General features: G+C 53.0%; 8 protein-coding genes and 2 non-coding genes across 10 annotated transcripts; 5 read left to right on the top strand and 5 right to left on the bottom strand.

Annotated features, from left to right (window-relative positions):
• Window positions 1-165: 165 nt before the first annotated feature.
• Window positions 166-1,425, bottom strand: J4E93_010364 (uncharacterized protein; the record flags this gene model as incomplete). Its single annotated transcript, XM_049348245.1, has 2 exons — window positions 166-1,197; window positions 1,249-1,425. 2 exons carry the CDS (start codon window positions 1,423-1,425, stop codon window positions 166-168), a joined length of 1,209 nt encoding a protein of 402 aa, XP_049194624.1.
• A 262-nt stretch (window positions 1,426-1,687) lies between these two features.
• On the top strand, window positions 1,688-2,389 carry J4E93_010363 (uncharacterized protein; the record flags this gene model as incomplete). The annotated part of the gene is made up of 1 exon (XM_049348244.1): window positions 1,688-2,389. The coding sequence occupies one exon, from the start codon at window positions 1,688-1,690 to the stop codon at window positions 2,387-2,389; it is 702 nt and encodes a 233-aa protein (XP_049194623.1).
• A 595-nt stretch (window positions 2,390-2,984) lies between these two features.
• Window positions 2,985-3,058, top strand: J4E93_010362. Its single transcript has one exon. It is a non-coding gene; the product is annotated as a tRNA-Ile (tRNA).
• Window positions 3,059-3,568: 510 nt separating this feature from the next.
• J4E93_010361 lies at window positions 3,569-3,673 on the top strand. The gene has a single exon. It is a non-coding gene; the product is annotated as a tRNA-Met (tRNA).
• A 510-nt stretch (window positions 3,674-4,183) lies between these two features.
• Window positions 4,184-5,778, bottom strand: J4E93_010360 (uncharacterized protein; the record flags this gene model as incomplete). The annotated part of the gene is made up of 3 exons (XM_049348243.1): window positions 4,184-4,286; window positions 4,354-4,568; window positions 4,627-5,778. The coding sequence occupies 3 exons, from the start codon at window positions 5,776-5,778 to the stop codon at window positions 4,184-4,186; spliced, it is 1,470 nt and encodes a 489-aa protein (XP_049194622.1).
• A 666-nt stretch (window positions 5,779-6,444) lies between these two features.
• J4E93_010359 (uncharacterized protein) lies at window positions 6,445-8,387 on the bottom strand (the record flags this gene model as incomplete). Its single annotated transcript, XM_049348242.1, has 2 exons — window positions 6,445-7,698; window positions 7,749-8,387. The coding sequence occupies 2 exons, from the start codon at window positions 8,385-8,387 to the stop codon at window positions 6,445-6,447; spliced, it is 1,893 nt and encodes a 630-aa protein (XP_049194621.1).
• Window positions 8,388-9,900: 1,513 nt separating this feature from the next.
• On the bottom strand, window positions 9,901-11,047 carry J4E93_010358 (uncharacterized protein; the record flags this gene model as incomplete). Its single annotated transcript, XM_049348241.1, has 3 exons — window positions 9,901-10,294; window positions 10,367-10,403; window positions 10,456-11,047. The coding sequence occupies 3 exons, from the start codon at window positions 11,045-11,047 to the stop codon at window positions 9,901-9,903; spliced, it is 1,023 nt and encodes a 340-aa protein (XP_049194620.1).
• A 435-nt stretch (window positions 11,048-11,482) lies between these two features.
• On the top strand, window positions 11,483-11,635 carry J4E93_010357 (uncharacterized protein; the record flags this gene model as incomplete). Its single annotated transcript, XM_049348240.1, has 1 exon — window positions 11,483-11,635. The coding sequence occupies one exon, from the start codon at window positions 11,483-11,485 to the stop codon at window positions 11,633-11,635; it is 153 nt and encodes a 50-aa protein (XP_049194619.1).
• A 300-nt stretch (window positions 11,636-11,935) lies between these two features.
• J4E93_010356 (uncharacterized protein) lies at window positions 11,936-15,010 on the bottom strand (the record flags this gene model as incomplete). The annotated part of the gene is made up of 3 exons (XM_049348239.1): window positions 11,936-12,258; window positions 12,334-14,875; window positions 14,930-15,010. 3 exons carry the CDS (start codon window positions 15,008-15,010, stop codon window positions 11,936-11,938), a joined length of 2,946 nt encoding a protein of 981 aa, XP_049194618.1.
• A 1,002-nt stretch (window positions 15,011-16,012) lies between these two features.
• On the top strand, window positions 16,013-16,578 carry RPL26B (60S ribosomal protein L26B; the record flags this gene model as incomplete). The annotated part of the gene is made up of 4 exons (XM_049348238.1): window positions 16,013-16,108; window positions 16,159-16,221; window positions 16,274-16,367; window positions 16,421-16,578. The coding sequence occupies 4 exons, from the start codon at window positions 16,013-16,015 to the stop codon at window positions 16,576-16,578; spliced, it is 411 nt and encodes a 136-aa protein (XP_049194617.1).
• Between the last annotated feature and the right edge of the window lie 1,033 nt (window positions 16,579-17,611).

The raw sequence follows: 17,611 nt of genomic DNA, 5'->3' as shown, positions 1-17,611 counted from the left end.
GGTTGTGAGCAAACATGGACCGACTCACGAGATCACACTCCTTCCAGCGTGCTCCGTGAACTTCATTTTCGACCTTGTTGGCGAATCCTGAGCAAAAAAAAATCTGTATGTTCTATCGGAGGCTGTAGTATCGTTGTGAGCTTCAACGAGGATAACCGCCAGTCTTCACTTTCGTTGCTTAGCATCACCGTTGGTCGCCTTTGCGGTACTCTTGCCCTCAGACTTCTCCTTCTGCTTCTTCTCAGCCGCCCTCTTCTTTGCACTCTCTTTCTCAAGAATTTCGATCGTCTTCTCACTGCTCTCCCACAGCTTCTTCTGCAGCAGCTCATCATCGATCTCCTTCCTTGTCCATATCTTTCTCCTACATTCCTTGAGGAAGTATGCTCCTTCTCCACGACCCCACTGCGCCTCCATGGCAGCGTATAGGAAGGTTTGTGCACCCTGGTCAGGGCTCTTGAGTACCAGCCACCACAGCGGCCATGTGACAAGGTATATCGCCAGCCCCCACAGCGAGCCGAAGGTAAGGTATCGCCGCATGCCGGGTGTTCGTGTCCAGCCCGGGTCGACCATGATTACGCGTGCGTTCATGGGCTGTTTGTCGGGGCGGACGTAGTTTGAGAGATGCTTCTGGAAGGCTACGGCGAAGGTCATGAGGGCGAGCTTGGAGGTCGCGTATACGGTGGAGGGTGTGAAGTCGAGTTGTCCAGGATCGCTCTTTCCGTCTTTATTTGCTTTTGTGTCGACACCTGGCAACTTTCCGCCCACGTATGCAGGGCATGTACCGAAGATGATTCGAACGTCTCGATCGGGAGGTTGAGCACGTAGTGCTGGGCTGAGTATGCTCAACAGGTGGAAGTTGGCCATGTAGTTCAGTCCCCAAGTAGACTCCAGCCCATCTTCAGTCTGTGTTGCCTTGCCTCCTGGTGGTGTCATCGTGTTCGCACAGAGGACGATTGTGTCGAGACGTCGTGGCGGTGCGTTGTCGACCCATTTGGTTGCAAACTGACGTATGCTATACAGGTCCTCGAGGTCGACATGCTCGGCGGTGATGAGCTCGTTGCCTGTCTGGGTTCGGAGGTCTTCGATGTAGTCGACGAGGAAGGGGTCGACAAGGGGCTGTCGAACCAGGAGAACAATCTGTGCACCTCGAGTTGCCAGGCCTCTTACGACTTCAGCACCTATGCCAGCAGTTCCTCCCTATGCATTGTCAGTACAGTAGTTCAACGCATGCACATGACTCAAACTTACCGTCACCATAACCACCTTGGAATGCATATTCCTCTCCGACCCATTCGTGGCGCCACTGAAGAACCATTTCAACACGTACAAGATCGCACAAACAGAAGCGAACTTCAAAACGGCCCAGCCGTATGGAATGGAGTCGATGCCCTCGTCGAAGGCTGTGGCCAGGATGTTGACGGGCATCTTGGCTGTTGGTGGGACGGGAAGCGGGAAGGTTCAGGAACGCGGATCTATGGTGGCTCGCTAAGACGATCGGATCCACGTGGCGTCATAGCATGTGATTGCGCGTCGAAGACTGTCGCCTGGCTTCACCACCCACATTTCACTTTCACCTCGACTTTTCTTGCCCGGCGGTGTCGCTCCTTCCACCGCCGCAAAACCTTAAATCCACGACGTCTTGTCACCACCACGCGCACCACGCGCGATTCGCAACGAGACCGCCACGATGTCCGCTCCCACCACAACACCGACCGCAGACGAGTACGACGCCGACGAGCTTCTTGAAGAAGATCCCGATGTCTCCACAAAGCCTTTCGTCGAACAGCGCGCTTTTGGACGCGGTCTCTGGAAGAACCCCATCAAATTTGTCTCCTCCGCCCCCGAAGTACAGCCAGCGCCCACATCCACAAATGGCAAGACCATGGCCGAGAAATACCTTGCGATAATGTTTCCGAATGGTCAACCGCAACCGCAGCCTGAAGCATACCCTCGATGCGGCATATGCGGCGAGCCCGTCAAAGAAACCGACCAGCGAATACACTACCTAAGCCCTGCACACCAGGCAGCACTACCGCGAGCGCCCATACCCTCCGCAATCGACCGAACGAGAATGGGACTGAAATACATGGAGAAGCACGGGTACGATGTCGATGCGCGACAAGGTCTGGGTACGAGTGGCCAGGGCATGCTCTTTCCGCTTGTTCCCAAGGAGAAGCGCGATAAGCTGGGCTTGGGCATAGACAAGAAAGAGCACATCCAGAGGAAGTTGTTAGGTGGCGCAAGCCGTGCAGACGTCAGAGAGGGCAGGCTTGATGCCGGCAAAGTTAGGAAGCTTGCCCAGGTCCAAAAGAAGAAGGACGCAAAGCTGCAGAGGATGTTCTATGGCAACGACGAGGTTGAGAAGTATCTGGGACAGCTAGGTGGTTGACAAAAGACTGGTGTCTAACGATTTACGATGAAACATCTCGCCCAGTCGTCCAAGTTGGCCAATAGCCAGGACGCGTCGCGGCGCATAATCGCCATCCATCGATACTCTTTCCTACTCCACATCGACGGTCCGGTACAACGACTGCCACGAACTACCGATCATGATTTACGAGCATACTGTCAATGTTTCTCATAGATTTTGCTTTACAGGAGCATGGCGCTGGCGTTGGTTTGGTTCGCGTCCAAAGATACCCGTGGCTCGACAATTGAGCCCTTTTCAACAACATTTCCTTCAACTACGTCAAAGTATGAATACATCATATCCACCTCAGCAATGACCAGTCAACGTGAGTCCTGGGGTTATGTCAGACTTATCAGGCCTGCTTCTCCAACCTTGTATTTTCTGCGGTTGCCCCACCATGACAGTCATCCGACATCTCCGAAGTGGAATTTTCACCCCACCAAACTTTGTCTGCTCAATGCTAACATCAACAGCAAGGCTTGTGATACTCGAACAACCTACATGAGTGTCGTTGATGTTCTCTCTTCATATACCGTCATGATTGGCAAATCTTCGTCGAAAACAACCAAACATCGGTCGCTTAGCTCAGTTGGTTAGAGCGTGGTGCTAATAACGCCAAGGTCGCGAGTTCGACCCTCGTAGTGACCATTCTTTTTGCGTGCGTAGGCTCCTGTCGTCCGGGAAGGCTTGCCCGCGAAGTTGTAGCTTTTTGCCAGAGCAATTTGGTCCAAAATACATATTTTTGGACTGGAGAACAGGATCCCTTCGGGTCTGCATGCATTCTCCAGTCGATACACAACGGAAATAAACCTTTCGAGCACTGTTTCGTTATCAGTCTTGGTTGGTTCCATTGGTAAGAGACTCCGGACTTGGGTCCACATCTGCAGCGTACCTCGGGAGCCAGCGCACATCGCGGTAATTACCCACATTTCAAACAGCGATGTGTCACTCGACCAGCACATCGATTCGACACGGCCTATCAGATTCGCAGTTGATTTTTCAATGATTTCACGCCCCACACGCACTCCACCGCTCGAAATGTCGACATTATGTACGTTTTACTGGAAGATTTTCTCATCAATCAAGCAGCATCTCTCCGGTGCAGCGGTTTCGCAGCAGGTGGCATCCTATGTCACCATTTCAAGCCTCCCCGCAAAAGCCTTCTTGGTGTAGTTGGTTATCACGTGGGTCTCATATCTTCATATATGACTGTTCGACAGAGCAGATATCCCGAGGTCAGCAGTTCGATCCTGCTAGAGGGCATTCTTTTTGCCAGTCGCGGCGTCAGCAAGGTAATACAGCCCTGCTGGTGTCGACGAGGTTGAGCTTCTAGGTTTTTTATTTTTTACATTTGACCATGTCAATTGCGTGACATGGATATTGCAGGAGATGTTGCATTTTGCTTGCTCGGAACGCTTTGTTCACTCTCCTTTTCGAAGGGTAGGCTAAGGTGTCACCTACACGTACTTTGGAGAAACGTTGACAACAATAGTATCCTGCTGGCGGGAACAAATGAAAATTTCGCCGAACTATCGGACTCAGCCTTTTACTTTGCCTATACTTTGCCACCATAGTAGTAAGGTAGGTAGATCATTGAGTTTCCTGGGCACAGCAGTAACACACGCCAGTAGGGCGGCCAACACGCTAATGGTTGCACGCGGAAAATTTAGGGCGGCGACACAGGGCATACAAGTCGTCATTCATGAACATTTACTCGTTAAATAACTCCGCAGATAATTCGCATCCCACATTATGACGGCGCGTCTCGAATACCTAGAAAACCAGTTCACCATTAACTACCTTCTTGATCGTGTCCTCGACAACATCCACCGCATTATACTTCTCATACTCCTTCTTCACATTATCGAGTCTCTTTCTATTCGTCGTCAGCTGCGTACCTCTCCACTCTCTTTTAGAACATCGAACGGCAAGAGAAGACGTACCTGTATGTTTCGTTTCCCACGATCTTGTCGAAAGTCTCAGTGAGCAGTTCGGGCGTCACCTGTGGTAAAGCATGGTAGATACCAAAGCCTCTGTAGTTGATCAGAGTGCCGGTATGTGATTTGTCTTGTCCGGCTCCCGAGACGACCATCGGAACACCTGCGCGAAGAGATTGCTGAATGGTGCCGTATCCGCCGTTTGTGACAAGAACGTCTATCTGCTTGAGTATCAGCAACCACACAGTCACGTCCAACAGCAACCCGACATATACGTACGTCCGGCAGCGCCAAATCCAAAGGAATAAACTTCGCTACCCTTGCATTCGCTGGTATGGCGAAATCCAACATCTCCACATCAGACGTAACTAACGTAGCCACGACAAAAACATCTTCCCTCCCACCAAACGCATCCAAAGCCGGTTTAATAAGCGCGCCAGTATCATACACCACACTACTAGAAGAAACAGCCACGATCTTCTTCCCCGCAGCCTTCGCTTCAAGCACATCGCCCCACCACTCAGGCAGACTATGTTCCGCAATACCCACCGCAACAGGCGCGCCCATAAACCGAAGATGCGGACGCCAATCACTACGTTCCCATTCGAAAGCCGGGATCCCGTATTGCAGATACACATCTGAAGCCCGCATCATCATATCGTACAGACTCGGCGTCGTAGTCGTAGCGCCCATTTCCAGCAATAAAGCATCGATAGCCGCGTTGACAGGCGTATCAATCGGATGTTCCATACGATGAGCTTGCTGGGCTTCGAAATGGATCTTCTGGCTCTCAGGACTGGTATCTGGGTATTTCCCTGAGCGGAAAGGGAAGGTATCGTTGCTGGCTGCTGCATACGGAGCCAGTCCTATAGCGATGGACGCATCAGGCCGGATACCAGGCGCGCCATGTACAACGGGTGCAAGGCCGCCGTACGTGCAGTCGAAGAGGAATACCATCTTCTCCTTCTCTCCATACTGTTCTCGAAATTCCCGAAACGTACGCTGCAGCGTACGGTACTGCGCCGGAATCGTCTTGATAAAGATATTCTTAAAAGCAAAAACCTCCTGTTCATCACCCTGCAGACTAATAAACTGGCCTAGGTCTTCTCCAGACATGATTTGCGGGCCTTGGCCTTCGATGCCAATGTATGTTGCCCCGATTGATTCGATGTAGTCTTGAAACTCGGGACCGGAGATGAAGTGCACGGGGTAGCCGCGGGAGATGAGGCCTTGGGTTATTGTGGTGATTTTTTCCATGTGGCTGAAGGCCGGGGTTGCGGCCATGATGATGGGGGGTTTGCTGGGTAAGGGCTGCTGGCTGAGTATTTGGGTGGCATGGTTGAAGAGGGAGGTGAGGTTGCCTAGTTGGAAGTAGAGGATAGCGAAGAGTAGGGGCGCCAGGCCTGCGATGTAGAGGGATCTCTGAGGCATTGTGTTTCTAGTGGGAGCTCGATCTCAACTTCTTCGATCACAGAGAAGTCGGGTATGACGATTGAGGTATTTCTCTATGCTTTTGTATGTCTCCATCACCCCTCTCCTGCAACTTACGCCCAGCAGGTAGGGACGCCGCGCTGGCATTTAGGCCTCCCACAACATACTTGGCTTACTCCCGTTTCTCACTCTGCGAGCACAGATTCAAGCCATTAGGAGGAACTACTGCATCTTAGATCAAGCCTCTTCCCTTGTGCGAGCGTAAACTTGTTGTCGCGCCATTCAAAGCCAATGAGTAAAGACGAAAAGAGATCATCATCGGTGGCCGTATCAGTACTCGTGGTAGTGCTTACATCGCTTGTTGCACGGCGCGTATACTCGTTTGCCAATCTGGGTGTAAGGCTAGGATGAGTCGCGATAGCCGCTCGAAATAATTCGTGTGTATTCAGCATGGTGCATAAAGTATCCGAGTGACTTGCAAACCTCCAGGGCTCCAACGCGCCTTCGACTGCGGCATGTCCATGCATAGTGACGTCACCGTCTCCCTACATTTCAAAGCCACCTCCACAATGAACTTTATTCTTAGGCCAAATCTGAGCATGGAAGTTTTTATATGTGTAATTTCGAACTTATTTGAATTTGAACCGCTATGCAAATCCCACCCATCTACAAACTCGCCCTCTCGCCCCCAAGCTTCTTCCCCGTAACCCCCGAGAACCACGCATCCAACGCTTCACACGTGCCCTTGCCTTCCGCCAGCTTGACAACGACACCAACATAGCCGTCCGGCCGTACAACGACAACACCACCCGTCTCCTCATCGAGACCCATCTTAGCATGCGCCGCAGCCTTTGCATCAGGAACCCTCTGGTCCCAGACATCATCGGCGTAAACGTGATCGGCGTAGCGGCTGAAAGGCTGGGGTAGTTGTTCGTCGATGTGAATACTTGAGCGGGGCGCCGAAAAGACGAGGGCCAGGGAGAGGAAATCGGTGTGCGGGTTGTGGCGTTCGTGGTACCGGTCTTTCTCCTTGATGTCGCGGTGGAGGAACGTGCTGAAGAAGGATGTAGGAGATGACATCTGCGTCGCCAGATCTCTAAGTGCTGTTGCGCTCTTGTCCAAGCTACCACCAAATATGAACATGCGGTAGGAGCCGTTCATGGGGATTTCTTGTTCGAGATGTACGACGTTGGCGTCTACGACTCGTGTGACGGTTGCGGGGGTCATGATTCTTCCTGTCCGTTGGCTTGTGCCGTTTTGGTAGGAGAGGATGAGAGGGTGCTGTGCGGAGTGTTCCGGGCCCCAGTTTATCATGTTGGGCTTGTAGGCTACGCCATATCCGCTGGTAAACTCGCAGCTGGCCTTGAACGTCTTGATGAACTCGTTGTCTTCTGGAGCTTCTTTTGCGGATGCGCCGGCGACTTCACCGGCTGAGGGTATCCGTGCGGAGAATAGCTTTGCGTAGCGGGCGTCGAAGTCGAGGAGGGTTTCGGCGATGAGTTTGCGCTCGGATTCGTATGTCGAGAGGAGGGATCGGGGTGCCCAGCCGCTCTCTACGTGATGGATCTTCCATGCAATATTTACTGCGTCCAAAAACGCTGTGTTCATGCCCTGGCCAGCCTTGGGGCTATGTGTGTGGCACGCATCACCACCCATGAAGACGCGCTCGTCGAGTGTGTAGTGTTCCGCGATACCTTGGCCGATAGGGTAGACTGAGTACCATTCTACGCGGTCCCAAGAGATGGTGTACGGTTCGAAGATCTTTTTGGCACGCGCCTGAACATCCTCCGCAGTGGCAGATTTCCGCGGGTCCCAGTCTTTGTCCGTGGAAGATGCGACTTGGATGTACAAGCGGACCATGTTGTTCTCGCGTGGGATGATCATAATGGAGCCGTTGTCGGAGTGGATTGTACATTTCATCTATGTCACTGTTAGTACCCATAGAAGCGAATAACGTAGAAGATACATACCTTGATGTCTGGGAAGTTCGTCCTAACAACACCATCCATGACACCCCAAACATGCGCAATAGGATCCTTATAGATCATCTTGACACCCAGCTGATCCCGGACAAAACTCCTCGCTCCCTCTCCACTGAACAGATACTTTGCGCGCACAGTCTCCTCATGGGTGCCATCGACATGTGCCAGGTTGACCTCTACAGGATAAGTCTGATCCTTGCCGTCGTTCTTGAAGCCCTTAATCGTCCATGGTCTTTGGATCTGACCACCATTCTTCTCAATATCCCCAATAAACGTCCTCTCGATCATACCCTGGTGAAGAAGGGTAGTAAACGGGTACCGCGCATCGATGAACTTTGGACAACTAGCCCAAGTACCTGTCCTGTGAATACCCTTTTGCGCCGGATCCCAAAAAGCCACCTCATAAACCTTTGCAGGTTCGTATTCCATAATCTTTCGCTTGAGACCCATGTTGCGTAGCAGATCGAGAGAACGCGGCTGGATTCCGTCTGCGCGTCCAGTGGCGGTCGGCTCCGGTCGATTGTCAATGTGCTTAATCTTGTAGCCCCATCTTGCGAGACATGTTGACAGACAGAGACCAACGGGTCCCGCGCCAACGATAACGATATCGTAGTTTTCCACCGCCATTGCTATTCTTTCAACCCAGATCCAAGGAAGAGTCTCTCAAGTAGACACAAACGCGTCGGGAACGATCCGGGAATGCGGATGATGCCCCACACTCAATGATCAAAGTCAAGTAATCTCTTCGCTCTCAGCTACACCGAAATGCTCAATGCAGGCGACAGGGCGTAAAGAAAGAGGCGTAAAGGATGTAAAAAGGGTATAAAGTATATTAACTCGAACAGTAACCGACGATCCCAGTGACCGGCACCTGCTCTTTAAGAATCAGTAAACGACGCCATCAAACCACGGACCAAGGCTAGCCTCGGCCGCGTCTTCGTCATGGCAAGACAACTCGGGAGTGCGTAGTGCGCGCCGGCACACGACTTCGGATGCGCGAGAGAGGGAACCAGGGCCTGGGGACCTGGGTACGTGGGTCGCCGCGTGCGCCGAATGGGCGTGCCGTCATGTTGCGGGGAGTCTGACTAGGCGTTGGCGGAACTGATGCGCGGCATTTTGAGCGCCAAGACACATCTCACACTTTGCCTTTTGGAGGGCTAGTGTGGTTGGATGCAGGTTAGGTGACGCGCAGCCGCGATCTGGGCGAGGCAGGCGAGCATGGTATGGAGTATCGTGAAGTGGAGTGTTTCGGCCGCTTACATTTACCGCTTCTTCTTCCCTTGATGTTCGGTGTGTGAGTAGGATTCTTCTTTGCTTTTTGACTTCGTACGAGGGTGCGTGTACTACCAATGAGGGTGCAGGTAATAGCGCCGAAGCTTGTCGTTGAGATGAAGATAAGACTGCACGTGTAAGTAAGACTACGCTTGCGAGTACCGAGTATGCTTCCCGTGGAGTTTCCATCGAGGATGTTGCCGCAGAATGTCATAGCTTCAGTAGGAGCTTTGCTGCTAGTGAATGAACACGATTTAAATTTCGCCGTGACGGTCTCGAAACCCTCCGTCTTGATTCTGAAATGTACCGTACAGATGTTGAAATTGGCCGTGGTGATATGTATCACAAATTACGAAACGTTCTGGGTGTAAGGAAAGCTCATATCATGTAGATCATCATAATCTTTTCGACCCAAGGCATCTTACAACAGCTTGTTCCGATATCAGCGTTCATGCCGGACCTCATTGACATTCATCTCTTTCAATCAGATGCACCCATTAAGTACCACGATAATGTGAGTCCGTAGAGCAACTTGCCCCGGTGAATGTACTTCTGTATTCGTACAATCATGTATAATATATACCAGAACCCAGACGCCAGCGCCGTTCACACAAAGCCGACTAAGCTTTGCGAATGATGTTTGAGACATGCCGCATGAACGCTGAAGCCCAGACACGGCCAACATGCTGATGATGCAAAAAAGACTGCATCAAAGACTGCATCAAGTCAATCTGTCGCCTCCACATACTTCCATCGAAGCCAGGTCCCGGTAATGCCCCGCAAGCTTTTGCAGCATTGTGTGGCAACCGGCGAGGTCTTCCCGCTTCATCTCCCCCAGTGGTGTTCGATCCAAGGTGGATGGATATCCTCAAGATACTGTCATGTTGCCGAGTGCGACTGCCATTCTCTCCTCTTCCTTTCGAGCTCTCGCTGCCTCGGTTTCCTTCCTCATGGTCTCCAAGTTCCACTCGTCGCCGCCCTCATCATCACTATCCGCATCGCTGTCTTGCGCCCAGTCACCCTTCTCGAACATAGCCCTACCAGTGGCATCCTTCATCTTCTTAGCCTCCTCCTCAGCCTGCTTCTTATCGATACGCTCCTTCTTCCACTTGGCGAATGTTTCGGGCGTGACAGGTGTGAGCTTGCCGGTGAGCTTGTGTCGTTCAGATTCAAGGAAGTCTTCGAGGGTGAGGGTGTTGAGTGGTGAGTTGGCCATTAGGGCCTTTTCGGCGGCGCGTTGTTCCCTAGTCTTGATGACGAATCTGCAGAACATGTTAGTTTCGGTTCCCAGATGTGTTCGTTCTGTATGGCGATAATGAATTGAGAATACGTACCCAGGTGGTAGAGAGTGCTTGTACATGCACTTGTCGCCTTAGATACAGGTCAGCGCGCGCCTCACATGCATTTCGTTGTCGAAACTCACCTCCGTTCGGGCATGTCCAGAACCAACCATACTTCTGGTCCTCGATAGCCTGAACAAAGTACTTGCACACTTTGTCTGTTGTGGTCTTTGGGTTGCCGTGCTTGCTGAGAACGACCTGTCGCAGCTTTTCCTCGTCCCAATCGTCCATGTTATCCTTCTTCCGTCGCTCCTCTTCCTCTTCCTTTTCTTGGTCTCTGTTATCGGTGTATAAACTCCTCTTCTCTGTTTTGCGCTCGATGGCCAGGTCATGGCTGAACTTGCACTTCTTGCCCTTTTCGCAGTTTCCCTTCTTGTAGAACTGGCATAGTACGGTCTTGGGGTCGGTGCCAAAAGGTACTTTCTGGACCTGCACTGGTTTGAAGAGCTCGGCGGTCTCTTTGCGGGCTTGTTCTGCGGCCGCCTTGTCTTTCTCGCGCTGGGCTTTCTCAGCGGCCTTGCGCTTTTCGTCGGGTGTGCCACCTGATGCGGTGGTGGCTTTGAGTTGCGCAATCTGCTTCTGGGCGGCTCCTCCCTTCTTATTCTTCATACCAAAGGTCTTGTCTACGGCGACCTTCTTCACCTTGGGCTGCTCGCCCTTGCCTTTGGGTGGCATCTTGGCTTATAGTGTACGGACGTTGAAGTGACAGTGGGGTGGGTGGTTTGGGATGTTCCAAGGATCCGGGCGCCTTGGAGAGTCGAAAATTCGGTGCCTGGCGGGGGATATGGGACCTGGGTCGTGTGTGTCAAAGTGAGAATGACGCTGTGTGGGGTGGAATTTCGAGTGGCGGAGCATCTGGCGCTAGAGCCAGCCCTACCTTCGCCGACATTCCCGAAGCTTCAAGGTGGCCTTCACATGAACCCCAATAGTCAATCGCTGCGCATCCAATACTGTCGCGACATTCCCGTCTCTCGAATTGTTCAGTCGCATCTAGCTTCCGTAAGCTCTTGGCATTCTTGTCTCTGCCATTGGATTTACTAACAACTCCGCAGCGCCCTTGACGCCTTACACCTGTCACCCAGCTACACTTGACGCGCGGTCGCACCCAAGATGATTACCGACAGCCAACTCTACTCGCTCGCCATCTTCCTCGGAAGCGCTGCTATGCTGCTCATCGTCCTATACCATTTCCTCGAGGTCAATTCCGACGATCACAAAGTTGAGGAGAAGCCCAAGGCCGCGTCAGGCAAGGTCAAGGCATGAGTTGCGCGGTGCATACGTGGGAGAGGGTCACAACAAGGAAAGAGGCTGGAGGGAGGACAAAGGATACCACTTGCAGGTCGGCGACTTTTATCAAATGGGGGCATGGAGTTCTGGCGTATCAATATAGCGGTTTGGCCGCTGATGGATTTAACATAGTTCAATAGGCTATGGCTTACGCATGGAGACATGCTTCGGTTTCCTTCTACTGCGCACCCATAAAGACTCCCAATGCGCCTTGTTCTCGCTATGGGTATACGCGTACTTATACAAAACTATCAAATCTGAAGTTATTCGCAGTCCTCAATCCTCGGCATCTACCAGCTCCTCCTCCTCCTCGTCGCCTTCAATGAAACCCCTTCGACGCTTCTCGTTGGCAAGCGTTACGCCTCCACGATCCATGCCGGGTCCACCAATGCGCCTCTTGAGTGACACAAGTCTTTCGTGCGCATCGCGAGCTTCTTCTTCCGCTGAACGCTTGGGTGGACGTCCGCGACCGCGACCTTGGCCACCAGGTGCCTGTGGTGACATGCTCAGTGCTTCTATTCGCTCGGGCTCGACTGTGATACGTGGTGTGACTTGACGTCCCTGCGCATCGCTGAGATATGCCTCAGAATCATGCGAGTCTATGAATGAGAGCGTTAGATCATTTCTCTCCAAGTGTTCAACGACGATCTAAGCCCATCAATTATCTTCCTTACCAGAGAGACCCCCAGTCGGCCCATCACCAAGCTGCCATGACAGAGGACTGATATGGGCTTCGTGTATGTGATTGCGCCAGTTGCTCTCTAGATCGAAGGAATGAGGCTGATGACGCTCGATGCTCATGTTCGTCATAGGGTCGTAGTTGGTGACTTCTTTGCCGCAATCATCCCACAAGCATTCCAGAGTCTCCTTGCGATGCACCTTGTATATATGCTTTTGAAGCGTCTCTAGATTGTGTAGATCCGCCTGACAGTTCTGCCACTTGCACTTATACGATCGGTACTGTGGGATATGGTTTGCAACACTCGGCGACCGGGAACTGATACGGATGGGCTCGTTGCGCAATGAGCTTGGTTGCGGCGGCTGGTGCTTGAGAGGACCTGTGTGACCGTTCAGAGCTGGACGAGACTGAGCAGCCGGAGATCCATGGATTGCCTTCCTCCACCCAATTGGGCGGCCCTTCTTCTTCGGTAGTGGCTTGCCATCAGGCCCGTACTCCGTAACGGAGCGGAATGCTTGATATCCAACACCAGCAGCACCGGAAGTGGGGCGTGGGGCACTTTGGCTCATAGAAACGGGGTTGCTCGGACGTTTGGGTGTCGCTGGACCTGGACCCGCACCGTTGGGGAGGGAGTGTCGAGGAGGGCGACCGCGGCGCTTCTGCTTAAACGGATTGATGGCTTCGGGTAGAGCTTGGACCTTCTGAGCCCCACCTTCACCAATCGCACTGGGCGGAGCGCGGACACGACGCGCTTCATCGTCGTCGGAATCGTCTTCCTCATCGTCTGCATCCTCAGTCAAGGCTTGAACGCCGTCTTTGAAATACCCTGGAGGAGGTCGTCCTGGGTCAATCAAGTCCCACCTGATTGTACTAAGATCCGATTCCCATGTTATCTGTGGTAATGTGGTCCTCAGCCCATCTAGATGTTGGTTCAGATTGCGCTCAGACGGATGGCGTCCACAAGCGAGGAGTACATCCCTTGCAATCGTGGCAGGGTTGTATGTGTTTCGACGGAGAGCATTCTTCTTCTCAAGTGGTTCAACATAGACCTGGTACCGGAGTTCGTTAGGCGGCGGATGAACTGGCGGCGGCGCAGATGCTTGTGGCTGATATGAAGGAGTGTTTGCTATGGGGAAGTTCGGGGTGGAAGGCTCTTCATCGACGGCCATGGCATCTTGATGCGAGTATGATGCGTAAGGGTCTGCATTCATTCTCTTGCGCGGCGGACCCATGTCTTCCTCTTCTGAAAGTTGAGACAAATCGATGAGATCGCTCAGATTGCGTTTGCGAGCAGCCTCTTCCTTGTTTGCTGGCTTTCTCAGCTCGGGCTTGATTGGCACCATCTCGGCGACTGGTGCAGGCGCAGGTGCAGGTGCGGGCGACGCGCTCCCCGGAAACGACGGGTAAGAGCTTCCGTTCGCTGGTGAGGCAGTTGCTGGTGTATATTGAGGGGTCGGCGCAACGGGGGTCGCGACTTCCTTTCTCATGACGGCAGGCGGCACTGGCGGTTTTTGTACTGGAACTGGCGCCGCCTGTACTGCCTTGCGGGATGCGGAATTCACATCTGGTACTGCTGTGAGTAGGCTCTTAGCGAACACTGCGCGATCTAGCTTCAGGCCCATTTGCTCTAGTTGTTCGCACAACTCGATGTAGGAAGGGTTGCTGTTGAGTAGGCCTAATATCTGGCTAGGTTCAACTTTGCGAACGTCATTTTGGGCGTTGAGATATGCTGCTGCTGCGCTCGCCAGATGTGCCTTCTTCTCGGGTGGCCAGTGAGTGTTACCTGTGGGTCGAGTTGGGGTCGGCTGTGCTTGTCTGACAGGGACAGCTTGGGGTACGGCAGGCGTGGCTGGCTTCGCTACTGGTTTGGGTGTCGCCTTCTTCTTCGAGTTCGTCGCTTGGGGCGTGACGGTTTGTGCAGCCTGTGCGGGTTGCGGGGTGGCAGACTGAGGAGCGGGTTTGTTCTGCGCAGTCGGAGACTTGGGCGCTTTCGCTCTGCGTTCTTCTTCCCAGATTCGAGCTAGGAGTGCCGGGTCTTTGCTGTTTAGCTCTCTCATCTTAGCCATCATCGCTCGGATCTCGCTCTCTAGTGCTTCAGCAGGGCCGTCGGCACTAGATGCTGCAGAAGCTGCTTCCGTCGCATTCGCTTGCTGTTTTTGCGCCTTCTTCGCTCTTGGCTTGGGTTGTGACGCGCGCAACCTGGCCTCCTCCTCTTCTTGTTGTTTGCGTTCCTCTTCCCTCTTTTGCTCCTCTAGTTTGCGCGTCTCCTCGGCGATCCTCTCTTCTTCTGCGCGCGCTGCATCTAGAATCGCCTGCTGCGCAGCCTGCTTTCGCTGATATTCTGGCCATGGATCGTAAACTGCCATGGGGTCTACAGTGGTGGTGCCCTGCGCACTGTATGTGTCCGCCATACTGGTGGCCGGTGCCGGTGGTGGCGGCACGATCGCAGAAGGCATTTGCGCGTTGCCGTAGTTGTAGGCCGTTGACGATGTGGCGTTCTGAGAGTTACGCGAGGCTTCAGCAGCAACGCTAGGGAGCTGTCGAGTATTGTAATCGCCATACTGCTGGTTCGCCGTGGTGGTCATACTTACGCTGCGTGAGTTGCTAACAGGCGCATTGTTGTACTGAGGCTGGGCTGGACTGGCAGAGCGCTGTTGCTGCTGGGTGTACATCGCTTGGGTTCTCTGAGTCTGGGAAGGGTACCCTGCCGTCACGGCCGGTGATGGCAAGCCTCGACTCGCTGGCTGCGCGCGATTGTTGTTGACGCTCCGTGGACGCGCTTGCGCTTGTCCGTAGCCAGCGTGGGGTTGTTGCGCCTGTACTTGGGGCGAATGCGAATTGCCGGCGGCATAGCGACTTGAGTGCGAAGGGGCGGCCGTATTAGTTGCGGTGAAGCCCGCTTGAGTATTCGTCGGCGTGGGATTATTCGTATACGATGTCGAGCTGCTCATATTACGCAGAACCTCGGCGGCGCCTCTGGTTGTCTCTCGTGTCCCGCCATAGTTGTTGCTACTCCATGAGTTATCTTGCACCGTTCCATATCCACTGTTTTGGTTCGCGTACGATTGCGGCTGGTAGGAGACGTAGTCTTGCGCTTGGGTCGTCGGCGGCTGCTGATACTGGCGGGATGGTTGCGCAGCGCTGTTCGCAGCGGGTGCAGTCTGGTATGCCGAATACTGTTGCGCCGAACTTTGTTGATACGGGTAGCTATAAGGATTGTAGTTGTTTGACGACATAGCAGCGTATTCCTATAGGTCTGCAAGCCCTTGCGAAGCCACTATATAGGGAAGATTCGGTCGCTGCATGGGGACCGTGGTTCGCGGGAAGGGGCTCGGGTAGGCGTGAGCGGGGGTTCGGGTGGATGTAGATGCAATATTAATACCGCACTCTGGAATGGTCCGTATCGAGGCTGCACCTTGGCGCAAGGTATGCGCTGGACGAGAGAGCAGACTGACTGCGACGCGTGTTGAAAGTGCGCGACGGCGGCTCGGCGATGCGCTCTATGATGCAGACGCGACTTGCAGCGCCGGACTATTCGGCGCGGAGAAACCACCCCTCCGACCGCGCTAGCGAAGCGAAGCGGCCCTAGCAGAGGCACATCTCGCAACACCAATTTTGTGATCGCGACACGAACTTTGTCTACTAACCCGACAACCGCCAATCCCACAGCAAAAATGACCAAGGTTAACGCAATGGTCGCGAGCTCTCGACGCAAGTCCCGAAAGGCGCACTTCAGTGCGCCGAGTAGTGTGCGTCGGGTCATCATGAGCGTATGAAGAGACTTGGAACATTGCATGGGACATGTTCTAACAACCTTCAGGCGCCTTTGAGTAAGGAGCTCCGCGAGAAGCACGGAGTGCGCAGCATTCCCGTCCGCAAGGATGTAAGTATCCAGATCTTCTCCCCCAGTTTCGTCGTATGCTGACTTTTCCTAGGACGAGGTCATGGTCGTCCGCGGCTCCAACAAGGGACGTGAGGGCAAGATCTCCTCCGTCTACCGCCTCAAGTACTGCCTCCACATCAACGGCAGTGCGTAGCCCTCTATTCCCACTCACCAGCAGATATACTAATTCACAACACAGTTGTTCGCGAGAAGAGCAACGGCCAGTCCGTCCCCATCCCCATCGCTGCCTCCAAGGTCGTCGTCACCAAGCTCAAGCTCGACAAGGACCGTGAGCAAATCCTGGAGCGCAAGTCCGCCGGTCGCGATGAGAAGAAGAAGCAGAGGGAGCAGCAATAAGCGTATCGTCCCTTTCTATTGACGATACACTACGGCTATGAGGGACATCGACACGAGCATCCCCGTCCCTAGAGGATGAAATGCATATCATGGGTTCACGGTTTGGGCATGCGACACGCGCATGGAAAAGCAGGGCGTTATACCGGCTTCTAGCTCGAACAATGGACTTGCCATCATGCGGCCCCGTCGAAGTTTTCTGTTCGAAATGATACCACGATGGAATGGAGTTTGGCAACGAATGAGATTTGTTACTCCAGCCGTCGCAGTGACACTCTACGTGAAGTTTGACACGAACGCTAGTATATCTACTCCCCAACCGAACCTGATGGTTGACGTGAGTTATACGACTAGCGGAGAAGAACGCAAGACGACAGCAGTCGTTGCTCGCATGCAGACCACCTTTGAGATTTCCCATGACGGAGATGGTTTGACGCTGAGACACATTCCTTCGACTATACACAGAGTTTGTGTATGTCAGTACGACTACAGTGTCAACTGCTAAACTTTGAATGAAACCACAACCATGTTTGACCAGTGCAGCGTACCGCTCAGTCGCACGCACTCAGACCTGTCATGATCTCTTGTGTAGCCACGACTACGGGCTTAGCATCTTAGAATTCCCGATTCCCTGGTTCTCTGAATACATCAATCCTCCCATCATACTTATCAATTCGTTCTATAGTGACCCGGTAGAAGTTACTTCTACGCTTCAAAAGCCGTTACGTAGCAATACAATTTATCTGCCTCGACTCCGCAGTAACCCACACCTCTATCGCATCTTCTTTGCAGAGCTCAACATATCTTATCTCCACCGTGGCATCTCCACTGGTTCCTTCATGCATCGACCTATCCGCTTAGCGTTCCGAAAAACACATGGTGGCGTTCGTCACATTTTGCTCGTACATGTAAACTGCTGTTTCGGCTACTGCACATCGCCACAACTGTGGTGTACCTACTGCACATGGAAGCAAAAGCTGCCCAACGCCAACGAGAACTAATCGATAAGATACTACGGGACTCTATGTTTGGGTTT

This window comes from Alternaria ventricosa (genome assembly GCF_023758065.1).
Source record: "Alternaria ventricosa strain BMP 2768 chromosome Unknown scaffold_29, whole genome shotgun sequence".
Taxonomy (NCBI): Eukaryota; Fungi; Ascomycota; class Dothideomycetes; order Pleosporales; family Pleosporaceae; genus Alternaria; species Alternaria ventricosa.
The sequence above is the reverse complement of the archived record's forward strand: the minus strand, read 5'-3'. Positions and strand labels throughout refer to the sequence as shown.